The sequence below is a fragment of the Nesoenas mayeri genome, assembly GCF_963082525.1.
Source record: "Nesoenas mayeri genome assembly, chromosome: Z".
NCBI classification, from domain to species: Eukaryota; Metazoa; Chordata; class Aves; order Columbiformes; family Columbidae; genus Nesoenas; species Nesoenas mayeri.
Genome location: NC_137542.1, coordinates 59,795,176 through 59,816,832, shown reverse-complemented (window position 1 = coordinate 59,816,832; position 21,657 = coordinate 59,795,176). Strand labels below are relative to the sequence as shown.

At 34.3% G+C, this 21,657-nt stretch overlaps 1 protein-coding gene across 1 annotated transcript in view; it reads left to right on the top strand.

Annotated features, from left to right (window-relative positions):
• ADAMTS6 (ADAM metallopeptidase with thrombospondin type 1 motif 6) overlaps nt 1–21,657 on the top strand; it is a gene marked incomplete at its 5' end in the record, with an annotated part of 141,756 nt that overhangs the window by 57,035 nt on the left and 63,064 nt on the right. The window contains 2 exons of the mRNA XM_080362255.1: nt 6,474–6,620; nt 16,157–16,298. Of these exons, the coding sequence (XP_080218381.1) occupies nt 6,474–6,620; nt 16,157–16,298 (289 nt within the window). The remainder of the gene's footprint in view (nt 1–6,473; nt 6,621–16,156; nt 16,299–21,657) is intronic.

The following is a 21,657-nucleotide window of genomic DNA, read 5'->3' as shown; positions in this document are numbered from 1 at the left end:
CTGCTCTGGTTCTTTTTGGTAACATAGTTTTTTGTCTGCCTTTATAATACTGCAGGTATAAAAGCATGCAATTTCTATAAAGTCTTCATTGGCACTTCAGTTTTAATGGTTTTGTGCATATAAAACCAAATGTCATAAAAATAAGTCTATAAGAAAACCTATTTTCTTTGGCATGTTTATATTTACAATATAGAGAAGGCTTGGGTCTAAATATCTGTGAAATATTGATTGAACTTTAGAATTAACTAAATAATTTGTTTAACATTCAAGCATTCTAATTACGGAAAAGGAATGTAATAACTCTCAACAGTTCTTAACAAAATTATAAGAAGTATAAATGGGGTGAAGAGGAAGGTTATAATAATCTTTAGGGCATCATGAATTTCCGAAGGAAATCTGAACTCAGAAGTTTGCTTTCTGATTGGAGGCAATACTTTCCAATTTGAACTACATTGTAGAGACATAATGCATCCCCATTCTGGTTTTGCATAGCGTACAAACCTTACTTGATGTTGCTCTTGTGGAATGAAAGTTGAATACCTATGGTACTATAAACCAGGAGGAGAAATTTGTGCTCTACTTTTTCTAATATTCCCATAGAAGTCTGTCATTTTCCCATAAGAAAGCTTGGGTTTCTGAATAAACTGCATTTTTTTTTTAGTAAATTAGAATTTGCTGTGCTTTTAAGAGCTTCATATGTTATTTAATATGAAATTATGCTAATATTTAAAAATTGTATTTGATGGGGATCATCAGCCATAACTCAGAGAAGAAGGATGCTTAGGAAGTGGGAAAAATGTTATGACAAAAGCATGCTAAAATTGCATGTTATTTCATGGCAGATGTACTTGTTGAATAGCTACCATTATTCAATTAGTTTGTTTCCCAAGTTCAGGGAAGTAAAATGTTTCACCAAAGTCAAAGTTTTAAATTCTGCATTACTTCAGAATAAAGGATTAGGAATGCTCTAGACCATATAGTCATTTCCAAATAGAGGAAATCAGCAGTTAAGGTTAAAATCCACCTTAAGATGTGGAAATAGAAAGTGAAGTAACTTATTAATGTTGTTTCCTCCCTTGAGGGGAATAATGCAATATTAGGTATTCGCAAGAAATGCTGTCAGTGTGTGTGATCCTAAACTAAAATAATAGAAAATTATGGTCTTGAAAAATCAGTTTATTTTTTCTTTTATTTGTAGTGTCATTTAAGGTTGAGTTACAATTTGTATGCTGGTATGAAGCTATAAGCAATAATTTAATAACATTGGCTAAAAATATATGGAGGACTACATAAAGGAGAACTTGGTAGGAGAGATATGGTTAAAATGTAAAGGAAAAAATGCCAACCTTCTATTACTATAAAACCATAAAATAATAAAAAACTTCTCAAATAATTTACCATAACATCGTATCAATTGATGAATACCCCTCTGCTAGCACACATGAGAATAACTAAGAAAATTACCATGTATGTCCACACAGAAATTGTGTTTTGCTACATGTAGTTCATAGCTCTGACGTTGTGTGTGTGTGTGTGGGGAGGGAATATTTAATAGTAGATATTTTTCACATTCATGCACTTTTTGTTGAACAAAATAATGCTGAAACATGCTTGTTTTCCCTTTCTTCCCGCCTCGTACATGTTCTACCATCATTAAAAAAGGCAATTTAAAGCCATGGTAACATTTACAGGTATATGAATATGACAGTTTTTTTTTTTTTTTTTTTTTCTATATAGGCTATAAATAGACATTCTAAGCTGTATGAAATATATGTATTTAAATGACACCTTTTTAATAATTATGAGAATTAGTAAAATATACTACAAAAAATAAATCAATACAAAGTTTATGAAAAAGTTGGTATCTACTAAAATAAACTGGCAGTTCTTAAAAGCCATTTATAATCCAGCCTTTAGGTCTTATATCTAATACAAGAATACTTGTTCAGGCATGCCTTCCATTTTCTCACAATTGCAGATATTTACTGTTAGACATTTTAAAAGTGTTATTCACTCACTGGTGCACTTTATGGGCCTTCCCTGCCCTTTCCTTCGTTCTTTGCAGATGTTGTGAGAACAGTGTCTAACTAACATGCTGATACACTGGAGGACGTTGTAGCAATGTTCCTGGGTCAAGATTCTTAGCTCGAAAATGACCCATTTCACTCTTAGTACGTATGTCTATTTTGTCTCTCCTAGTGCAAATAATTAGCGTAATAAAAATTCTTAGGGTTCAAGTTTCTTTTCTCTCTTAGAAAGCTTTATTTTTTCTAAAGAGTTACAAGTAGTTATGCAGCTGTAAATCAGTCTCAGATAATGGACAAGAATGTCAAGTGCTTGATTTTATGGTATTTCTGTTGCTTGGGTTCCTATAACTTTCTTGTCTCACCTGGCTCAAGATTCATAGTCCCTGGTACGTTTCTTCCTTATGCTAACAAATAAGTGGCAGAGCAAAGTAAGAGCCACTGCTTTAGAAGATTTAGGTCACATTCATATAACTCATGAATCAGTAAGTGACTAAAAAATGAACATATGCTATTGTATTTAAAGAAAAACATTAGCATTCTCTGCAGTTCTGAACACTCCAAGTCCTGAGAAAGCTAGGAAATGGTTAGATATGCTGAACATTAGTACTACAGTTGGAAAGCAGGGATCATTGCTTGTTAATGAGAAAAAGCAGTTAATTTGATTAGCACATTGTAGATTACTTCAGTGCCATAAAAGTATGTGATCTACAAAATAAACCTCAGCAAACAGTATTGAGGAACACTTAGATTGGTTTGGATCTGTTTTCTCTGAATCTTAAGTGTTTGGGTAATAAATAAGGACAGAAGCATCCTGGCTGTCTCACAAAAATAACTGCTGTCATTTCAGATACATCAGCAATAAGTGTTTTGGCAACTATGACCATCATAGTTTAGAACCACCCAACAGATTGGTAGCCTAATTTTAAATATAAATAAAACTGTAGGAACCTGCAGAACTGTTCCTTTGTAAGAAAAAGGAAGGGTAGATGAGAAGTTTACATTCCCATCCTTCCCTCTGCTTATACTTCAGGGCCTCTGTTTATTTATTGCTATTTATTCTGGGCAGCTGAGGCTACTTATCTCCCCTGTGATTCCTGAGGTCAGGTCTTAAGTTGGATGTGTATTACAAATAATTCCTTCAGATAATTTTTGAGATATAAGGAAAAACAGATTGCCAAAGAAAAAACAATCTGTTGCATTAACGATGTTAGTAAATGAAACAGGCACAGAGCAGTAGTCAGATGTATTGCCTTCTCAGTATTTTTTAAGAAGTGTACAAACTATAGAGAAATTGCAGGAGAGTTTCAGTTATGACAAAGGTCTTAGGCTTGATGCTTTGCACAGTTTTTTAATGTAGGTGCTCTCTTGGGAGAAGAGGAGCCGTAATTCTTGAAAAAAGGGAGCTGCTGGGCTAAATAGCTTTCCTTGAGATGGTAGGTGGAAGGGTAACTCCATAAAGAAACTGCTGCATTGCCTGAGAAAAATTGTCTCTCTCTTTGCACTCATCTGGCTGTTCTTCTAAAGGCAGAAATATACTGCTAGTTTTAGACAGGCCCGTTAAGCCAGTGAAAGAAATATAGCCTGCCTCTGTTTAGTGAGTTTGAAAAAGGTACGTAAACCATAACAGTGGCTCCACAAAGAGTATTTTATGTTGCTTCCTTTCTTCCCTGCCTTCCTACCTCAATCTAATTGCAAACATGCTTTTGTAAAAGACATAGCTTTAATGTAATGATGGCCGAATATAACCATCATGTTCTGATGGAAATAAAACTGGTACTTTGGACAGAAATGTGTTTTTGTCTGCAATCCTGGCCATAGGAGTGCAAGTTACTGGGCTATAATGGCATGCTGCCACTACCGTCTTTGGAAACAGATGACAGTAATTGCAAAACCCCTTGCCAAGCATCAGAAAAAACTACCTAGACCTAATGATCAGTTTCCTCCTAAATTCAGAAGCAGGGGCAAGTAGAAGAGCCTTATTGGAATGGAATAGATGATTTAGGTGTATGAATATTTATAAAAAACGAGAAAACCGTAAGCTCATGAAATAGTATTGAATTCCTGTCTGCATCAGGAATCGGAGCTTCCATTCACAGACACGCTTATTATCAAGCATACCGTTGCCACCATTAGCAACATCATCTTTTTCACAAGGAGAGCTGGTAGAAGAAGGAAAACTATTCAACTACAAAGTTTTATCTTTTTTTTTTTTTTTTTTTTTTTAAATAGGCCCAAAAGATACAGATTTCATTTCCAAGACAGTTGAAGTCTGGCATTTCTTTGACAAATGGAATACACTAACAAGGGATTAGCTGGATATCGGATATAGTCAGCATGATCCAGTTCAGGTCTTTCCCACATACCCAAATGCCTGTTTCTGTAAAAGAGTAATTCATAGAGATTATTAAAAACTAACATTTTCTATTTTAAGATATTGTACATTGGCAATTCGAAAGAAATTGTTTCAGTTTGAAGTATACCACTTGAGAATTAGGTGAATAGAGTACGTTTTTCATTATTGGACATCTAAGTTCTTCCCTCCTGAAAAATATATCTATATATACATAAATATCGAAGGTCATAATAATTTACACTGGTCTGAAAGTTGCATTGCAATACATACATTGCTCAGATGAGTTGTTTTTAAAGCTGTGTTTTTTTATATATGAGGGCTATTCTTCAGCTGATGATACAATAATTTGTGTCAGTCAGACTATTCACAGATACAATATAGCATATGGTTCTCTGCATTTATGAGATATCACACACTGAACTAGATACATGCAGGCATTGCTACATACCATAAGGAGACATCCCATAGGCAAAGAAGTGGGGTTTTTTTGTTGTTAATGAAGTCGTTTCCCAGCTTGTAGGCATTCACTGATGTTTCTTTTCTTGTATCCACGTGGTTACTGGGATTTGGGAAGAATGGTTGGCCATACCTTGTGCTTGTAGGTTGTCATGATCTGTTGAAGAGAGGGAATGGTACTCAATATATTGAAGCTCAGTGTAGTGTGAAGGTCTTGTATTTTTGTGTCACATTCTGTAGCAATATGTTCAGATTAATATAACACCACTATTGCCATTTTCACTAAAGTGGCGTGAAGTGGTGGCCAGCGTCTAATCTACCACCATTTCTATCTTCCGACACTCAGTCCTCCAAGTTTTTAAAAAATGAAAACTGGAGTGTCTCAACATATTTGCATTCCTAAATGATAAGTAAGAAACCAAGGAGTCAGTCTTTTTAGCGTTTGTAATACAGAAGGCTCCAAAGACTGACCTTTTTGCATTATACATCAAGAAGTGACAGTTTTGCTGCCTGGGTGTGGAGAAGCTCAGTTTTGGCATTCTCTTTAACTACTTCTCTCTCTCATAGTCAAGGAGGCTCCTGTGTGTCTCACTACCTGTCCCTCTGATTTCATAAGTCTTGTGCCATGTTTGGGTGTAAGGAATGAATCTGACCAAAGGTTAATATTTAAAGAAATATGTTTTTTTTTTTCCCCAAGTGATTCAATGGAAATTAATAAAAGGCAGACTAAGAAAACTTGAGTTTTAGAAAAATACATACCACTAAGAAATACCCTGTTTGGGTGTATAATTTATGTTGGCTAGTCAAGTATACAATCTTGATTGTTTAGCAATAACAGGAATAATTTAACTAAAGGTAGTCTGTAATGGAAGTTTTTCCAAATAGGTGCTCTGTGAATTTGCTTCTAGTTTTAATTAGATGGTTATTTTGATGATTTTTAGCTCCAAGGGTGTATTTCAGTAGTTCAGGATTTCTAAGACATAAGGATTCTTCTGCCATATTTCTTCTTCCAGAGTCATATCATTTTTGTTGAAAGTTCATTTGTTGGCTGGAAATCTCTGTTGGCCAAGTGCCCCCCAGAGGTTTTTTACTGTGTTTTGTTCATTCTGATGTTCCATGACAAAGCAGAGCTCTAATAGAAGAGCACCGAGTTGGTCTGTGAGTGGATATGGAGAAGGGGGTGTGCATACAGCATAACCCTAGGAATCGCAAAACCCATGTTCTGCTTGAATTATCATTGACTGCTCTGTACCTATACTGTAATGTTACAACAACATCACCTATTCTCTATTTGTCTTTGTTTACTAATCCAGATGTCAGTGCCACAATGTATGTTCCTTATCCAAGTATAATGCCAGATAAGGACTGAGTGCTCTGTATTTATCTTGCAAGAATATTGTTAAATTTAAAAGCTTTAGAAAACAAGTAAAATGCTTTCACAAGTCTGTGGGAGGAAAGAAGGTGCAGTATTTTGAGATCTTAATAAACTGATCCTGTTTCTTCACTTAAGAGTTCACCTCTACTAACTCTGTTCTTATAGGTCCAACATGATTTCCGTAAATGTGACGTTAAGTTTTAAGATATGTCTGATGCTGTACAAAAGTAACGGGCTGTTTCTTTCCTCCCCTTTTGGGCAGTTTTGGTATGAATCATGATGGAATTGGAAATTCCTGTGGGACCAAAGGTCATGAAGCAGCAAAGCTAATGGCAGCTCATATTACAGCAAACACCAACCCCTTCTCTTGGTCAGCCTGCAGTCGGGATTACATCACCAGTTTTTTAGAGTAAGTAATCTCTCAAGAAAAATAATGAGTTTTCAAAAAATTGACACCTTTCAGGTTAAACAGTAGAGATACACTGACCTGTTCTGATGGCTTATGTTTTTAGAATCAACAGACAGAAATACAGCTAGTTACTTAAGACTTTTATTTTGTTGAGCACTTTTTCTATGTAATGGCAAAAGCTTCTTCGGCTCCATTCTGCATTTCACAGTTTTCATCTTTAATCTATTCAAAATATTTTGAAGTTCTGATCATATCTCATTACTTCATTAACCTGAGGGTGAGAAATAAAGAGGCTTGTTGTCTATGAATGATGAGAGTTGGTTTTTTTAAATAAATGCATGATGTTAGGGAATCTAATGAAGGGAACAAGGTTGTAGCCCTCTTCCTTGTACATTTCGTTCTCTAGATTTTTTTATGCAGTCTTGTGGGTTTTAATCTGTCAATGTTCTTTGGCACCTTTGCTGACAATAGAAATATTATAGGAGAGGATAGTATAGATCTTTATACTGATGCCTTAAAATTGTGCTAACCCATACTTTTGTAGTGATTTTTATCCAGAAGTAAATTGCTACCTGAAATTTTACTTCTGTATGAAACAAATTAAACAGTCAAAATATGCTAGTCTCAAAAATGGGCCCATATCAATGTATACATTGGTATATGATGCATAACAAAGCCTTTGTTTATATTTTAAGCTGTGGAAGACAAACAGAGCTATGAGTTCAGTGAGAACAGATTAATAATAGGATTTTTTTTTAATGTCATAAGACAGGCTTTATGGGAGCAAATAGCAGTTGGTTGGTAGGTTCAGTGTCATCAGTGCAATCATTCCTTTAAGAAATGTTGTTCAATAATTCAGACACTTTCTGTATTTTAGGAGATGGGCTTAAACTAGTCAAGTGCTCTAACCATGAGGCAACTAAGAACGAAGTGAGCTTCTCCTGCTCTTTGAGAGCTGTAACCTCAGAATAAACTGGTATATTCTGAATCTTACCTGAAGGGATCCATCCAGACCAATAAACTTACTTCAGGCTAGTTCAAATGTAGCTTCCACACAATGTAGAGGATCACAGAATTGGTCAGAAGAGGTCTTTAAGCTCCCTATAGAATCAGAGAGCAGAGACAGATGTTTAATGCTGGTGCTGTTCAGAGGAAAAAAGCTTCAGTTACTATGTTAGGTTAAGGTACTTTGTGTCAGCCCACTGAACTGTGCCACCACCCAATTTTATGCACTGGAGCATTTGAGTGTCTAAACTGAAGCACACTGAATTAAGTCTTCTGTATCTGTGTCTGTGATACTGGTGTCTCACAACACAGATTTATTTTCTCAGGAGAGATACATGTATTCATCTAACACTGCCACTATAAAAAATATACAGGGTAGTTTTATTTTATCATTACCAGTAATTTCTTTTAATTTAACACTGTTCCTGCTAGAAGTCTTTCTAGTGTGTCACACAGCCTACTTTTAACTATGAAAAAGAATATGGTTTTTGCATCTCTCTTCTGAGAGATTGTTTTACAGCTTAATAGTTCTGACTGTAAGTATACAGTTCAGGAATTTTCTTGTAGCATTTGGAGGTTTGTTTCTTACTGTTACAGTTCTGCTACTGTCCATCTCATTTACTTCTATTTGTTACTCTCACCTGAACTCCATTTTGATCCTATAATTGTCCTGACAATAGGTTTTCTATTGACGAAGACATAATTCAACAGATAGCTAAGAAGTAGTTTCTCATTTATGAACTTATGGAAAGAAACGTGGTGAGGTTTTGTGACTTGTGTTATGCTGCAAGTAGAGCTTAAGATCTGTTCATAATGTTTCTGCACAGTTTTAGGTTTCAGCAGGAAGAAACTTTCTTGTTTCTCTACTTGATACGTATGCATTGATGCTTCAAATTTGTACTGCCCATTAAAAACATATTTAGCTTGTGCCTCCTCCGCTTTTGTGTTTTATTTTTAAAATTTATTTTATTATTTACTGCTAGTATCTCCATTATTCTTTTCCATTTGCTAGGTTTGATTCACTGTTAAGTTATGGTTTTAAGTCTGTAGGATGCTGGTGAAATTGTAGTTCTATTAGGATAAAGCCAAAATAGTACTCTGGTAAAACTGTTCCCATATTTCTAATTTCTTTAGGTTTTTTGAGCCATTTCCTGATCATTGCTAGTGTTTACAACTCCACTCAAATTACTACCATCTGCATATTTCTTAAAAAAATTGTTACTGAAGATACTAAGTGATAGTTGAGCTCGAATAAAAAGAATCAACACATAGCATCTTCAATAATAAATTATCTTTTATCATATTTTAGCTGTATTTTTGTAACACAGAATATAGATGTTTTTTTTTTTTTTTTTCCAAAGCCACCTTGGATAAACATTATTTTATGCATTGCAATTGTGAATAGATTTATCAAGTCTATAGGATAATGTGTTAAACAATGTACTAAGAACCAAAGATAACTTCTCTTTCATCTATTAATTTTGCAACCTATTTTTAGAAATGTTACATTTCTCAAACACTATCTGTTTATTATAAATCTTTACTTCTTATTGTTAGTGGTTCTAATATCCTATATATAAATTGATACTTTTTTTCTTAATATGGTTGTTGTATTATTTCATAAAACAACTGCAAAACTGTAGATTTTTTTTTTCTCCAGTTGCTAGTTTTCTTCCCAGTTTTTCATGCCATCTGCTTAATGACAGCAGGAAGTTGTTGAGATAGAGTTACACAGATACCTACAAGAAAACTGTCACAAGCTTATATCACTTCTTCTTACCCATTCACCCCTTTAGTTAAGGCAGAACAGCTTTAAGAATGGTACAATTCTATTGCAGGTACTGATCAGTGAGCAAGAAGAGAAGAAAAATAGCAAGTTTCATGCGGTAGCAATTCTCTGACTGCTCGTATAAGAACAGAACAGTCTACATCCAGACAGGAAAAATCTTTGTTTTTTTCTGATACTTCATGATGTAGCAACAGATGAGGAAAATGCTGATTTAGAGCTTTAGAGGCAAAGCCTCAAAATGTTTTCTTGTGCCTCCAGATGTTTATTCTAGATACATTAGACTCTGCCCCTTTTTCTGCTATGTTGTGAAAGCAGCTGGGACAGGACCCAGTAGACTACAAACAAGGAGGACAAGTGGATTTTTTTTCCTGTGCTGAAAGAGTATAGCTACTTTAGGATTCATTTAGCTATATCTAACAAGAAAGAAAGAACATGATAGCGTGAAATGCAAATATCCAAGCAGAAACCTGAGGCTGTGAGTCTGTATGGTATACCACAATACTTTTACGTTATTGGCTTGGATCTGGATACAAGCTTGGGCAGGGCTGTCCTGGTACCAGGACAGTGCAGCTGGAAAGAATTTCACTAGAAGCTCATTATATGTTCACAGTATTGTATGGTGAGGTAGATAATGTGTGGATTTACTAGTTTACCAGCTTGGGTCACCACTTACTACTGCAGTTTTGCACAGTATGCAGTTTTGTTGTGTAGATACCATATTGTCCTTTATCATCAGAAGTCATCCTGGTGACACCCAAAGTAGAGCCCCACCTTCATCCTTCTCTTTCTGAAGACTTTCTTAAAACAACACATGGGAACAAATTTTCCAGACTTAGGCTACTGGGGAGCAGTCATCAAGTGTCACTTGGAAGGTATCAGTTCAGCCAAGCACTAGTTGGGAAAGCACTTTATTTTGCAGGGTGGATGCATAAAGCATGAATATGGCTCAAAGGATGACAATAAGACAAATAAAATATATATGTATTACAAATAGATCTATCAAAACTCTTAAGAAGTATGACCAGCCAGCATAGACTCTGAAATGGGCAAAGAAAATTTAATTTTTTTCTGAGGAAAACATTCCTTCTAGGCCGTAATAGTTGTTGTCTGTTGAGCTTTATTTTAGAGTGACTGATTGAATTCAGTTTATCAACTAAATTGTTTGTAAGTGGTTTACAATGGCTTTAACATTTTGTAGAAATACTCGCTGAACATTGAAGGGCTGGAAAGCAGTATCAGGGAACAGAAATTCCTGTGAGAGAAATAAAAACCCTTAATGTCTGTTTACAGGAGAAATGAACCAAGCCTAAAAATATTGTTTGTGACTGAAAAGCAATTAGTATAAATTGTATTCTATGCAGCACACATATGTGTATATACATTAAAAAAAATGTATCTATATGCTGGATATAATGAAACTTTCATGTTATACAGTGTGCCTATAGAGCCATGCAGACACCTAGATAGAAAGAAGATAACTTTCTGCTTAGAATTATTTGTTCAGTTACTTTTATGTTTTGTAATAACAAAATCTGAGTGATTCTGGAATCATAGTTCGTTAATCTTGTCAGTATCAGATATGAGAAGGTGTTAGAAAGAGACAGATGGCCAGCTCTGTCTTTGAAAGGCAGGATTGCCTTTTGAAGGTGAATGGAGAAGTACCAACAGTCTTTAAAACTATTTGTAATAAGTAAGATCTATTGCAGGAAATTCTTGGAGAGTCTCTACGATTGCTATACAGCAGGATTTAGATCTGAGACTACACCTTTCTAACTCTGGAAAGGAGCCAAAACTACCTTGATCCAAGCAAGCCCATGTAGACTATATAAAATTCATCCAATATCTGGACTCAGACAACATCTGCCCAAGAATCTTGAATGTACGAGTGGATATGTAAGATAAATATAGAATATGTCTATATATGCCTCATATCCTGTCTATGGCAGATTTGCCAGTCCTCTAGTGCTCCAGAAATATAAGTTATTAAAAAAAAATTACAAGGCAAGACTAGGTTTGAAAGATAAGATCACATCAATCATATCAAAATTTCATTTCTTTTCCTACAAATCAGTAGAGAAAATTTACGTTCATTATTATCTCCTGACCTACACTTTGGATTATAATATGCTTCTTTTTTCTTTAAAGTTTAGTGGGTAATTTTTTTTTAGCAGACATCATTGAATAAAGAGCACATGTTCCCAATAACTCTGGATTTCTGGAACTTTTGAAAGTCTTGTGTTTTGTTCAAAAGGCTACCCACTTTAGAAAAACCCCACAACCAACCAACTACAACAACAACAAAAAACAACAACAAAACCCAAACAAATCAGTTTCTGTAATCATGGGCTGGCAATATTTTTTTGAGTGTTTACTTTACAAGTATTACTTTTTGTCTACCGCTTGTTTGATTTAAATTTAAAGAAACTGTAAAGGACAGAATCAGCAGCAGATTCCTATTAACTTATTTATAGAATGTTTGAAGAAATACGTATAGAACAAGAAAGTGACCCAATATTTTATAGCTTAGTATCTCCCGATAGATTTTGGTAGGCACTTGATTTTGATAGAATGACCAATAGATTCTTTCCTATTATGGCTACTGGATAATTATTCAAATGAATAAAAGAACACTTTGAAACACAGACCATATTGTGGAGGAAAGTATATCCTAAAGAAATAGCAAATTATCTACTAATAAATTGAAGTCAAGTAATATGCAAAATTAGAGTATTTGCTGTGAAACAGGTAATAAGACATAGAGACAGCCTTGTGTGAAAGATTGGAAAGAAGTGGAATTTATCATGAGAGTGAGTGGTAAATCCACATAAATGTTTGAATTTCCCTACATTAATCAATGTTTTAATTTTGTAGTCCTATTCTGGTTCATTTTAATTTTAAACATACCACTTCAAATCACACTTCCATTACTTATGCCCTGATTCTACAAATATTTGTTATTATCTGTAGACTATTGAGCAAGCTGCAGAGTTTATTCATTAATGTCAAGTTAAGCAACTTTTGTAACCCGTACAGAAATATATCCTGATAACACTCCAGAAGTCATTTTTTACTCAGGAAAAGTGTATAATAAATATGAAGTAAGGATTCTGTTAGGATCCAGATGTTATATATAGGCATGCAGATAATTCATATTTTTATAAGTAAGTATTTGCATAAAATGGACTGTGTTTATAGTTAATAAATGATACTATTTTTTCCATATTTGTGGGTAATTTGGTAACATCATAAAATATTAGGTATACTATCCATACATTTATGTATATGATTGTTTAGGTATAACAGATAATTACAAATATATATATAACACATTTAATTTATGATCGTTAATCATAGCTTGCATTCACATACTTATGAATGAGCCAAGTCTGTAACATTAAAAAATATTTTCAGTGCCAATGCTCTGGTATATTTTCTTCAACGATTGAAGGAGCTGTGTTGTACTGTGCATGCTGCTGAGATATTTGGGAATAGATACTTTAATAGGAGCATAAACCCTGAAAGTTCTATATCCATGGTTTTTGCTTTTTCTCCTTACTTTACTTGGATACAACAGTGATGTTTGTACAGAGGTGATGATCCGCAGTTTTGCATTGTTCAGTCTGTAAAGATTGTAACATGGACCCCCTGGTTGATGTTATTTTGATCGAGCATGTCTGACATCTTAAGTTTTCAGAGAATACTTGAGTATCGTTGATATCCTTCCCAACAGAAGATTAATTTGCTGTCCTGTGATATTTAAATACAAACCAATGTTTAAATTATATTGTAGTGTTTAGAAACATCTCTTGAGGTACTGCACTGGCATAATGGGATAAAATGACATTAAGATTAGGTATTTTGTAATTGAAGTCAGTCCCACTGTGTCCCATAAAACCACATGAAATCAACCTGAATGATGAAAATCAGAAAATCTTTGAGTACTAGTAGTTTCTTGTAGAGTAAATAGAACGTATGGTGAGTTTGAGATTGTCTTATTTCTATTGCAGACACTAAAGATTTATCCACTCCCTATTCGAAAATATAAATTCTGTGCAGGGATGTCATGTAGGTTTTTTGACTTTGTATATGTGTCCTAACATAAGATAAAATCACAAAGCACGACAGCCTTTGTAAGTTGGAATTTTCTAAAATTGCAGAGTTGAAGGTATGTGGGCATTCTTCTCCTTTTCACATGTACACAAAGGGCTTTTTTCACTGCTGTAGACCTGTAGACTCTGTTTATAAAGTGCTCTGATAAGATTACTCTTCTTGCACCGCTCTGGTCCATTCCCCGAGATTTAGCAGATTTTTTATTTTTTTTCTGAAATATCTCAGTTTTGGTTTGATGGAGGAAAGAGAAAGGGAGAAGAATGAGAACATTCCTGAGTCCAGTAGAAGTTGTCTGGAAAGGTTTAATGGTCCTCAGCCTGTATTCATCCTTTGCACAGCTTTGGTGAGACTTTTCGTTACCAATGGAAAGTCCCTGGGTTTATTAATGTGTTTTATAACACATACTATTTCTTTTCCAAGAGACTTCAATTCACACAATACGGTACTAGGTCCTAACACTAGATTTATAAAATGTGTCAATTTTGTTCAGCTACTAGAACTGAAGTGGAAAGAAAGAGAAAATCAATTTCTTGGTCTGAGAGGTTTTGATGTAATGTAGCTAGTAGGTGAATGACTGCTTTGTAGTAATTTTCCTGCTTTTTTACTACTACAACAACACTTCATTATGGTGGAAATACTGTCATTAGAGCAGAGGAAGCATGTTTTTGTATTTACTACAAGGATTTTGACTAACATTTCTGCATTTATATGTTTCCTAGAGTAGGCATAGACTTTAATTTACAAGTTTGGTGAATTTGAAGATTTAGATCTGATTTGATAATCAAATCCGTGGAGAGGTACATATGCCTATGGAGAGAGTCACCAGATTTAAAGCGTGTTTTTAAATGCCATGCCCTTGGCTGTCTGTTTACAGGATTGCAATTTACAGGCCAAACTCTGCACTATTGGAATCTACGGAAATGTTCCCATCATATGCAATACTAGCTCAAGCTGATGTTGAATGGTAAACTTCACAGTGCTTGTTTAAGCAAAGTTCCTATCTGCAGTCTGGTCCAAACAATGCAGAAAAATCAGATAGTATTTGAGTTATTTTCATACATACAAAACACAACAGTGAAATATTTAGATTCAGAAGAATGTAGGATAGTTTCCCTGCTTCTGCTGTTAGAAAATATATATGCTTGCAGTAATTAAAACTGAATAAAGGGGCAAGTACATAATTTTCTCTTCCAGAACAGTTGATATTTTAAAGGTAGATTTCAGCTGAAGGGGTGTGTGTGCACGCAGGTGAATCACATTAAATTAATTGTGATTAGTAACCGAATATCATATTTTTTTCTGTATTTACCTGGTTATTGCCTCATTTGCCATTTACCATCTTCTTCAATGGTTGGCATTTGTTTGTTTCTTTGCTTTTTCAGAGTGTTTATTGTAGTATTCCAAAGAATTGAAAAAAAGGGGTTAAAATCAGAATATAAAGCATGTAGTTAAAAGAGGCTTTTTGCTCTTTTTTTTATCTGCAGATGAAAAGTATAGAAAACTGGAGATCTCCAAAAAACAGTGTAGAACATTCACTTCAAAATTATGTTCCTTTGGCAAGGTGCATGGAAAAGATTTGGGAAAAAAACCATAAGTGCTGGCAAAATTTGTAGGAATGTTGGAAAAAATTTGAAGTGTTGGCATAAGAATTCTTTAAAAATCCTCACTTATTCACATATGAAATGAAAGTAAAAAAACATATATCCACTTTTATGCATACTATGACTAAATAAAGCTGAATAATTATATTTAGCGAAGTACAAAGTTTTCTAAACAGAACTCTGCATTTGGCTTTCTTTGTTATTTATTCCACTACTCTAAAATATTGTGGTTGAATAGGGATGTATCTTGGAAAAAAACCTCACCAACCACCAAATAAAACAGTAAATACAAAAGAAGAAAATATTTAAGTTTTCAAAGATGATGATCTTAGTTCTAGCATGAAATTTTTAAGACTAAATAATACTATAGAAAAGATCTTGGATCCATACTTTTTTTTTTACTCATTCTAGTATAGGTGCATCTGAAGATCCTGCAGAATTTTTACCACTGTGACTATTTTGTTCACTCAAATATATAAAACCCATGCATGTTAAGGTCCTAATCCTATAAACACTCAGTCATATTGAAATTTAAATGTATTTTATATAAACCAATTGAACTACTTATATCTATAAGATTGTACTTAGCTGTTTGAAGGATCAGAAGGGTTATTAAGAATTGTAAACTTGATTTCTATTATTTGCTTAATTTGTTTTTTTTTCATTCTATGACCAAATGTAGCTATTCTTCAGCGAAAACAAACAGGAATCCTAAAACAAAAATGAAAATCAGTCTTGTGTGGCTCAGAAATTATCGCAGTTTAAAAAAGGATAATATATGAAATCTATTTCACGATTAAAATAAGCTTTTTTTTCTTTGTTAAGAATAATGATGAAAAAATATTTTAATCTCTGAATTCCCTCATTATTTTTTATTTTTACTATGGGTGTACCATCTTACTGTTTGTTTATTGCAATCACCTTTGTTTCACACCCAGTGCTGTTAAAAGTAAGAACTAGATACATGATATCATTACTGTGATTTACAGTCAGTAGAATACCTAATTGATTTGGTCCTTTATGTTGAACAGTTCGGGCCGTGGTACTTGCCTTGATAATGAGCCTCCCAAGCGTGACTTTCTTTATCCAGCTGTGGCCCCAGGTCAGGTGTATGATGCTGATGAACAGTGTCGCTTCCAGTATGGAGCAACATCCCGCCAATGTAAATATGGGGTAAGAAGTCTTCATCCTTATGCTGAGTGTTCTGCTTAGTCATTTGTATATATTCCTTTATAACATGAATCTTTAGTTAGATGCAGTAGTGGGTTACAGATTTCCGATAGCATGTCTGATGCCATCATACATAAGCAAAGGGTACATTTTAATCCTTATGCTGCATCTTTTGCTTGAGTCATTTGTGTGTACTGTACACCAAAATCTGTGGGTAACAATGAGCTGGGGTAAACATTCTTTAATTTTAGGAATAAAAGGGGCCCAGAATACTTGATCCTGTTCCTTGTGAAGTTTACTACAGAATTTTCTCTGTTTTCAGTTAAATGAGATCAGGTTCATGTGTTTTAATCTTGAAACATGTAATCTGTTTAGTTGGCTTAAACTTTTCAATTTAAAGCTACATTTTGAAGTTACTTTTGTACTTTTATTGATTTGTCAGGTCTGGGTTTTTTGTTTTTTCTGTCTCTGACATTAAGTTTATTGTTTCTGACATTGTTCAGATCTCTTTTTGGAAAGATGAATTAGATGAATTATGGTTGTGGGAACAGAGGAACATGAAGCTAGATAGCTGAATAGAATACTGAATAGCTAAGTACTAGCAAAGCTGTGGCTGCAAGTACCAGTCTGCAATAATTAAGGTAAATAAATTTACAGGATAAATTAAAACCTGCACACTTAAGCTGTTATGCAATAAACTTATAAATACTTAATGTAAAATCATGCAACCCAAAGTTTATAGTAAAAAGATGCATTCTGCTGTGCTTCTCATCAAATGATCAGCTGAGACTAAATTAAATAAACTTTGAAAACATATGTAGTGCTTTAAAAGTTAATAGTTTTAATAAATTTTAATTTTTAGATTATTCAAATAAAACAATCTAATAATTGAATTTATACTCTATATACTTCTCCAAAGACCAGCTACAAAGAAAATCCATTTTTAATATGCCTGGAGTGATAAATACAATATTATTCTTGGGATGCCTCTTTGGCAGATTGAGTTGTGCAAAGGATTTAAAAGCTGTACGTAGCTGGCTGACTATCTCGTTGGGTCTTGTACTCCTGATCCCTCATCGAACCTCTTTTGGCCTTTATTGTTCCTCTTTAAATTCTCACTTCCACCAGTGTTCTTTAAGGGTCCTGTTTTCAGTCACTACATCCGACTCAGACCTTTTTTTTTTTTTTTTTTTTTTTTTAACAGCATAGCCTTTGGAGATATGCTGCATTTTAAGTGAAACTGAAAAGTTAATAATGTGCAAAACATGGCTTTTTTACATGTATGTTATTTTTTTCAAACACTGTTAAAACTATGTAATCATTGTTGTGATGATCATGCTGTGCAGTACACTTTTTTCTTAAACCAGTTTCTAAACCACAATTGGAAGTAATTAAGATGTGTAGGTAATATTGGCTTTCTGCTTTCATTTAGATTTAAAATTTTTGTTGGGATTCCTTTATAGTTACAAAAAAGAGGTTGACACTTAATTGAGGCAATAGTTAAAAGAAGTTACATCTTCATGTGACATCACCAGTCCTCAGAATTTATATACTGTATTGTGTTCCACCAGTGTGCCTTCAATGTGAGCATAATTTAAGTGTTTCAGAAGAAAACCTATTTTTAATAATAGAGTTCAGAATCCATATATAGCAGATTATTGTAGAAGTCTGGTAATATCCACTCTTAGAAATGATATGCATTTAAAATGATGTCTACATTTAAAAATATTATCCACCATGGCCGTGATCAAGATGATTATCATCGTACAGATTTCAGGTGATAATTTCGAAGGGGAGCAAAAAAAAAGTATTTGGAAGCTGGTAGTGCAGATGAAAAATATCCATATAAGAAAGACATATTAATATATGAAAGGTATTTTAGAACTGAGTAGTGGAACTAGATCTAAATAGCAGGAAAAGCTGAATTGAATATTCTTTCCAACTCTTTATCAAAAATAAATAGTTACTGTTTTAAATATTCCTATTTGATGTACTGTTCACATGAAGATGCCATTAATAGTTTATTGATCTTATTCTAACAGACACATGTGCAACTATGGATGGAAAAACATAGTAAAAATTCCCTAATTAACAGTGGGCGTAGTTTGTATACTAACTTCTCTTTAGCATTTCATTTAGCACTTTTTATTTGAAGTGTTTATTAAAAAAGGGGTAGAACAGGTTTTCCAACATGGAGTTTAGTGACCCAGAAAGAAATAAATTCTAAATCAAAGGGAAACGTTGGAGAAAATTACTCGCCTTTTTCTCTTGCTCATGTTATTTTTTTGGTCACATGACAAGAGAAACAGTCAAATTCTCAAATCTAAGGCAAAAAAATTACAAGTCTCCTTTGGGCTCTGATATAGCTGTCAGGATAGTCGGTGCTATTAAAGTAACTTGGAAAATCTTTATGTTCTTTAAACTTTGTAATTCTGCCGTAATGTCTTATTAGCCTTTAGAAAAATCACCTCTTTCAACCCTCTAACTTTAATGTTAATCTGTGTTCATTGCCTTTTCTTCCATATTTCCTCATCCCTTCCCCCTGTATGCTTATTTTAAATTGTTTGTTGCTTTTGATCAGAGACCATGTCCTATTCCTGAAAAGAATATTGCTCATTTAAGTACCTGAAGTGTTTTCTCACTTAGAAACTTGAAGTTAAATACATAGAAAGGTGTTTGAATGATTAAGGCATCAGAACTGAAGTGCTAAAGGAGCTGTATGTTTCCACCTTTCTGTGTGTTTACTAACAAGGACCCAATTTGACCTTAAAAGGAAATCTTTGTAGTTGTTGTGATACTATTGTAAACACTAGGCCTAATGAAGCTTTTTAGTTACTTACAGACAGAACTCTTCCAGCAAAAGCATTGTAGCTATTGGCCAGATTTCCCTGTATTGTTTAGCACCTTGAGTCGACCAAGAATTCAAAGATACGCTTTAGCTGGCTGATTTAGCTCTTTGAGATGAGAAAATGAAACGACATGTTAGCAAGTAGACAGTGATCCTCCTATTGTATTGTTCTTTGTAGTGTACTTTCCACCATTACTGACACAGGGATAATTTTAGAGAATTTAAGTGAAGAAATAGTTACTTTGAACGAAGAATTTGAGAGGCTATGTCTCAGACTACTTTAAATATTTCATTTTTAGGATACGCTTTCAGATTCAGGAGAATGTTAAATTTGTGACTTACAGTGAGCCAAATTGTACTGGTGGAAATTTCACTAAATAATACTGACACATAGCTTTTCCCTAAAGGCAATATATTTTTTCCAGGTTACCTTACTGGTTTCATAGCAGTGGGAGATTTTGAGGTTATTAGGAACAGTGCTAGTTCCTGTTCCTTGATGTAGCTAATGACTGTGCTACATCTTCTAGAGTGATGCAGTGTGAATTCTCTTCTACTGATTGTCAAGTGTGTCTCAGTTCTTTGTTCTTTTTGTATGCCAGTTCTCCTGATAGTTCAGGCCTTTTTCAATACTTTTGCTTAGGTGAATGTAAAGAACTTTTTTCATTGGCTCCTTACCTCCTTAACTTTCGAGTATCTGCCTAATAACAGTTGGCTTTTCACTGTTTCTGGGTTAACTCAGGAAAGAATTCTAGCCTTGACTTTGAATTTCTCCATTTTATGAGTTCAAATAATACCTGGAATATGCCTGACTGTAACTTGCAGATTTTTGGTTCAAAATAGTGCTTTCCTCTAGAGCTGGTCCCCACATTTTTAGGATGGAGGGTAAAAACCTCAGACATTTTACTAGCAGTTAATACTTTATGCATATGGTTGATATTGCTGTGGTGCATTTTATGATCTGTGAAGCAGTTGGCTGCTAGCATGGGTTTCAGAGATAGTGCCTTGCAATTTCTTTGGTAGATTTTTTTTTTGATTTTATGCTTTTCTATCATCATTTGTATCAGTAAATACTTCGAGTAATGGGAAAAGGGAACAAACTCCTTTTGGATACATGGCTTCACTGAAATCAGTAGGACCAGTCCTGATATTTCACACTAGAGTTTAACACATCAGATAACGTATTTTAGTTGATGACAGGTAGCTCTCGTCTTTGTCATGGTCTTATGTTTGCAATTAAATTCTCCAGTTAGTTTGCCAATAAAAAATAGCTTTAAACTCAAATACCAGTTTTTATTCACATTTTGTTAGTGCATTTTGGAGGACAGATAGAGTTCAAGCTATGAACTTACTGCTTGTAAACAGGCAGAATCAAGATACATTCTCAGAATACAGTGTCTTCCTGCTGCCTTCCATAGTTTCCTTATATTAGTTGTCTCTAGGAGATTTGTCATCAGTTATGGGGAGTGGGCATAAAGTTAATTACCATTAATGGAAAGTTGCTGGGAAAGCATTGCCTTCACAAAATCAGGATATAGAGTTACCATGCCTTCACTGCTTCCTAGTTTACCACATGCCAGTTCAGAAATAGGTTAGTTAAACTGAATTAATTAGTAATGACCGAAACAAACCAGCATTGGTCAGCTAACTCTCAAGTCCAGGAAAGTAAACAAATTGCCATACAGAATGGTTCCAAAATATTTCTTCTAGGGCAAAATAGCCTGAATTACAATTGACCCTTGTAGTCACGTGATACAAGCTTCAATATTAGTGAATTAAACTGTTTTTTCATGAAACACTGATGTTATTTTTTCAAGTTAAATAAATGGTGGTATTAAGCTTGATGTAGGGATTTTATAGGAAAGTGGAAGCAGATTCTGGAAGCTGTTTTTTCAGAAGGAAAGGCAGAAAAGCAACTGGGCTATCTTTGCACCAGAACTACTGGTTCCCTTTTGTTCCCTCACTCATGGATACTGTGACTAGGGTTGTATATTAATTTGAATCTGTGCATAGTAACTCACTGAAAAGTGACTTTTTTCCCCCCAGGTTCTTATGTCATACCATGGCTGGTGCTTTATGCTTGGTGTTTGTTAGCAGAGCATGAGTAGTTTGATCTGATGGATTTATATTATGTTGCTCACAAATTGGTGTTAAAAGTATGCGTAGGGAAAGAGAGGAACCGAAGATCCTGGTATTATACTCTGTCATTTTTACCAACATTTCCATTGTTTTTTTATTTCATAAGGACTTGCTGGTCAAGTGCAAAACCTCTCATCGCAGTTGTGCAGGCCTTTTGCATTTAGAATGATTACAGTTTCTAGCTTTTCTTGTGTAAGGACTTATTGGATCATGCTGTAATGAAGAACATTGGAAACACTTTCAGCTTTATTCTTGAAGTGAATTTTGTTCCCTCTTCCTTTTAAGATTAGGATGTGTACAGCCAAGGAAAATCCCACAAGTATTCCTCAATCTGCATCCCAGATTAGTTTTATGTACTTCCTGTATCTTTTTTCTAAC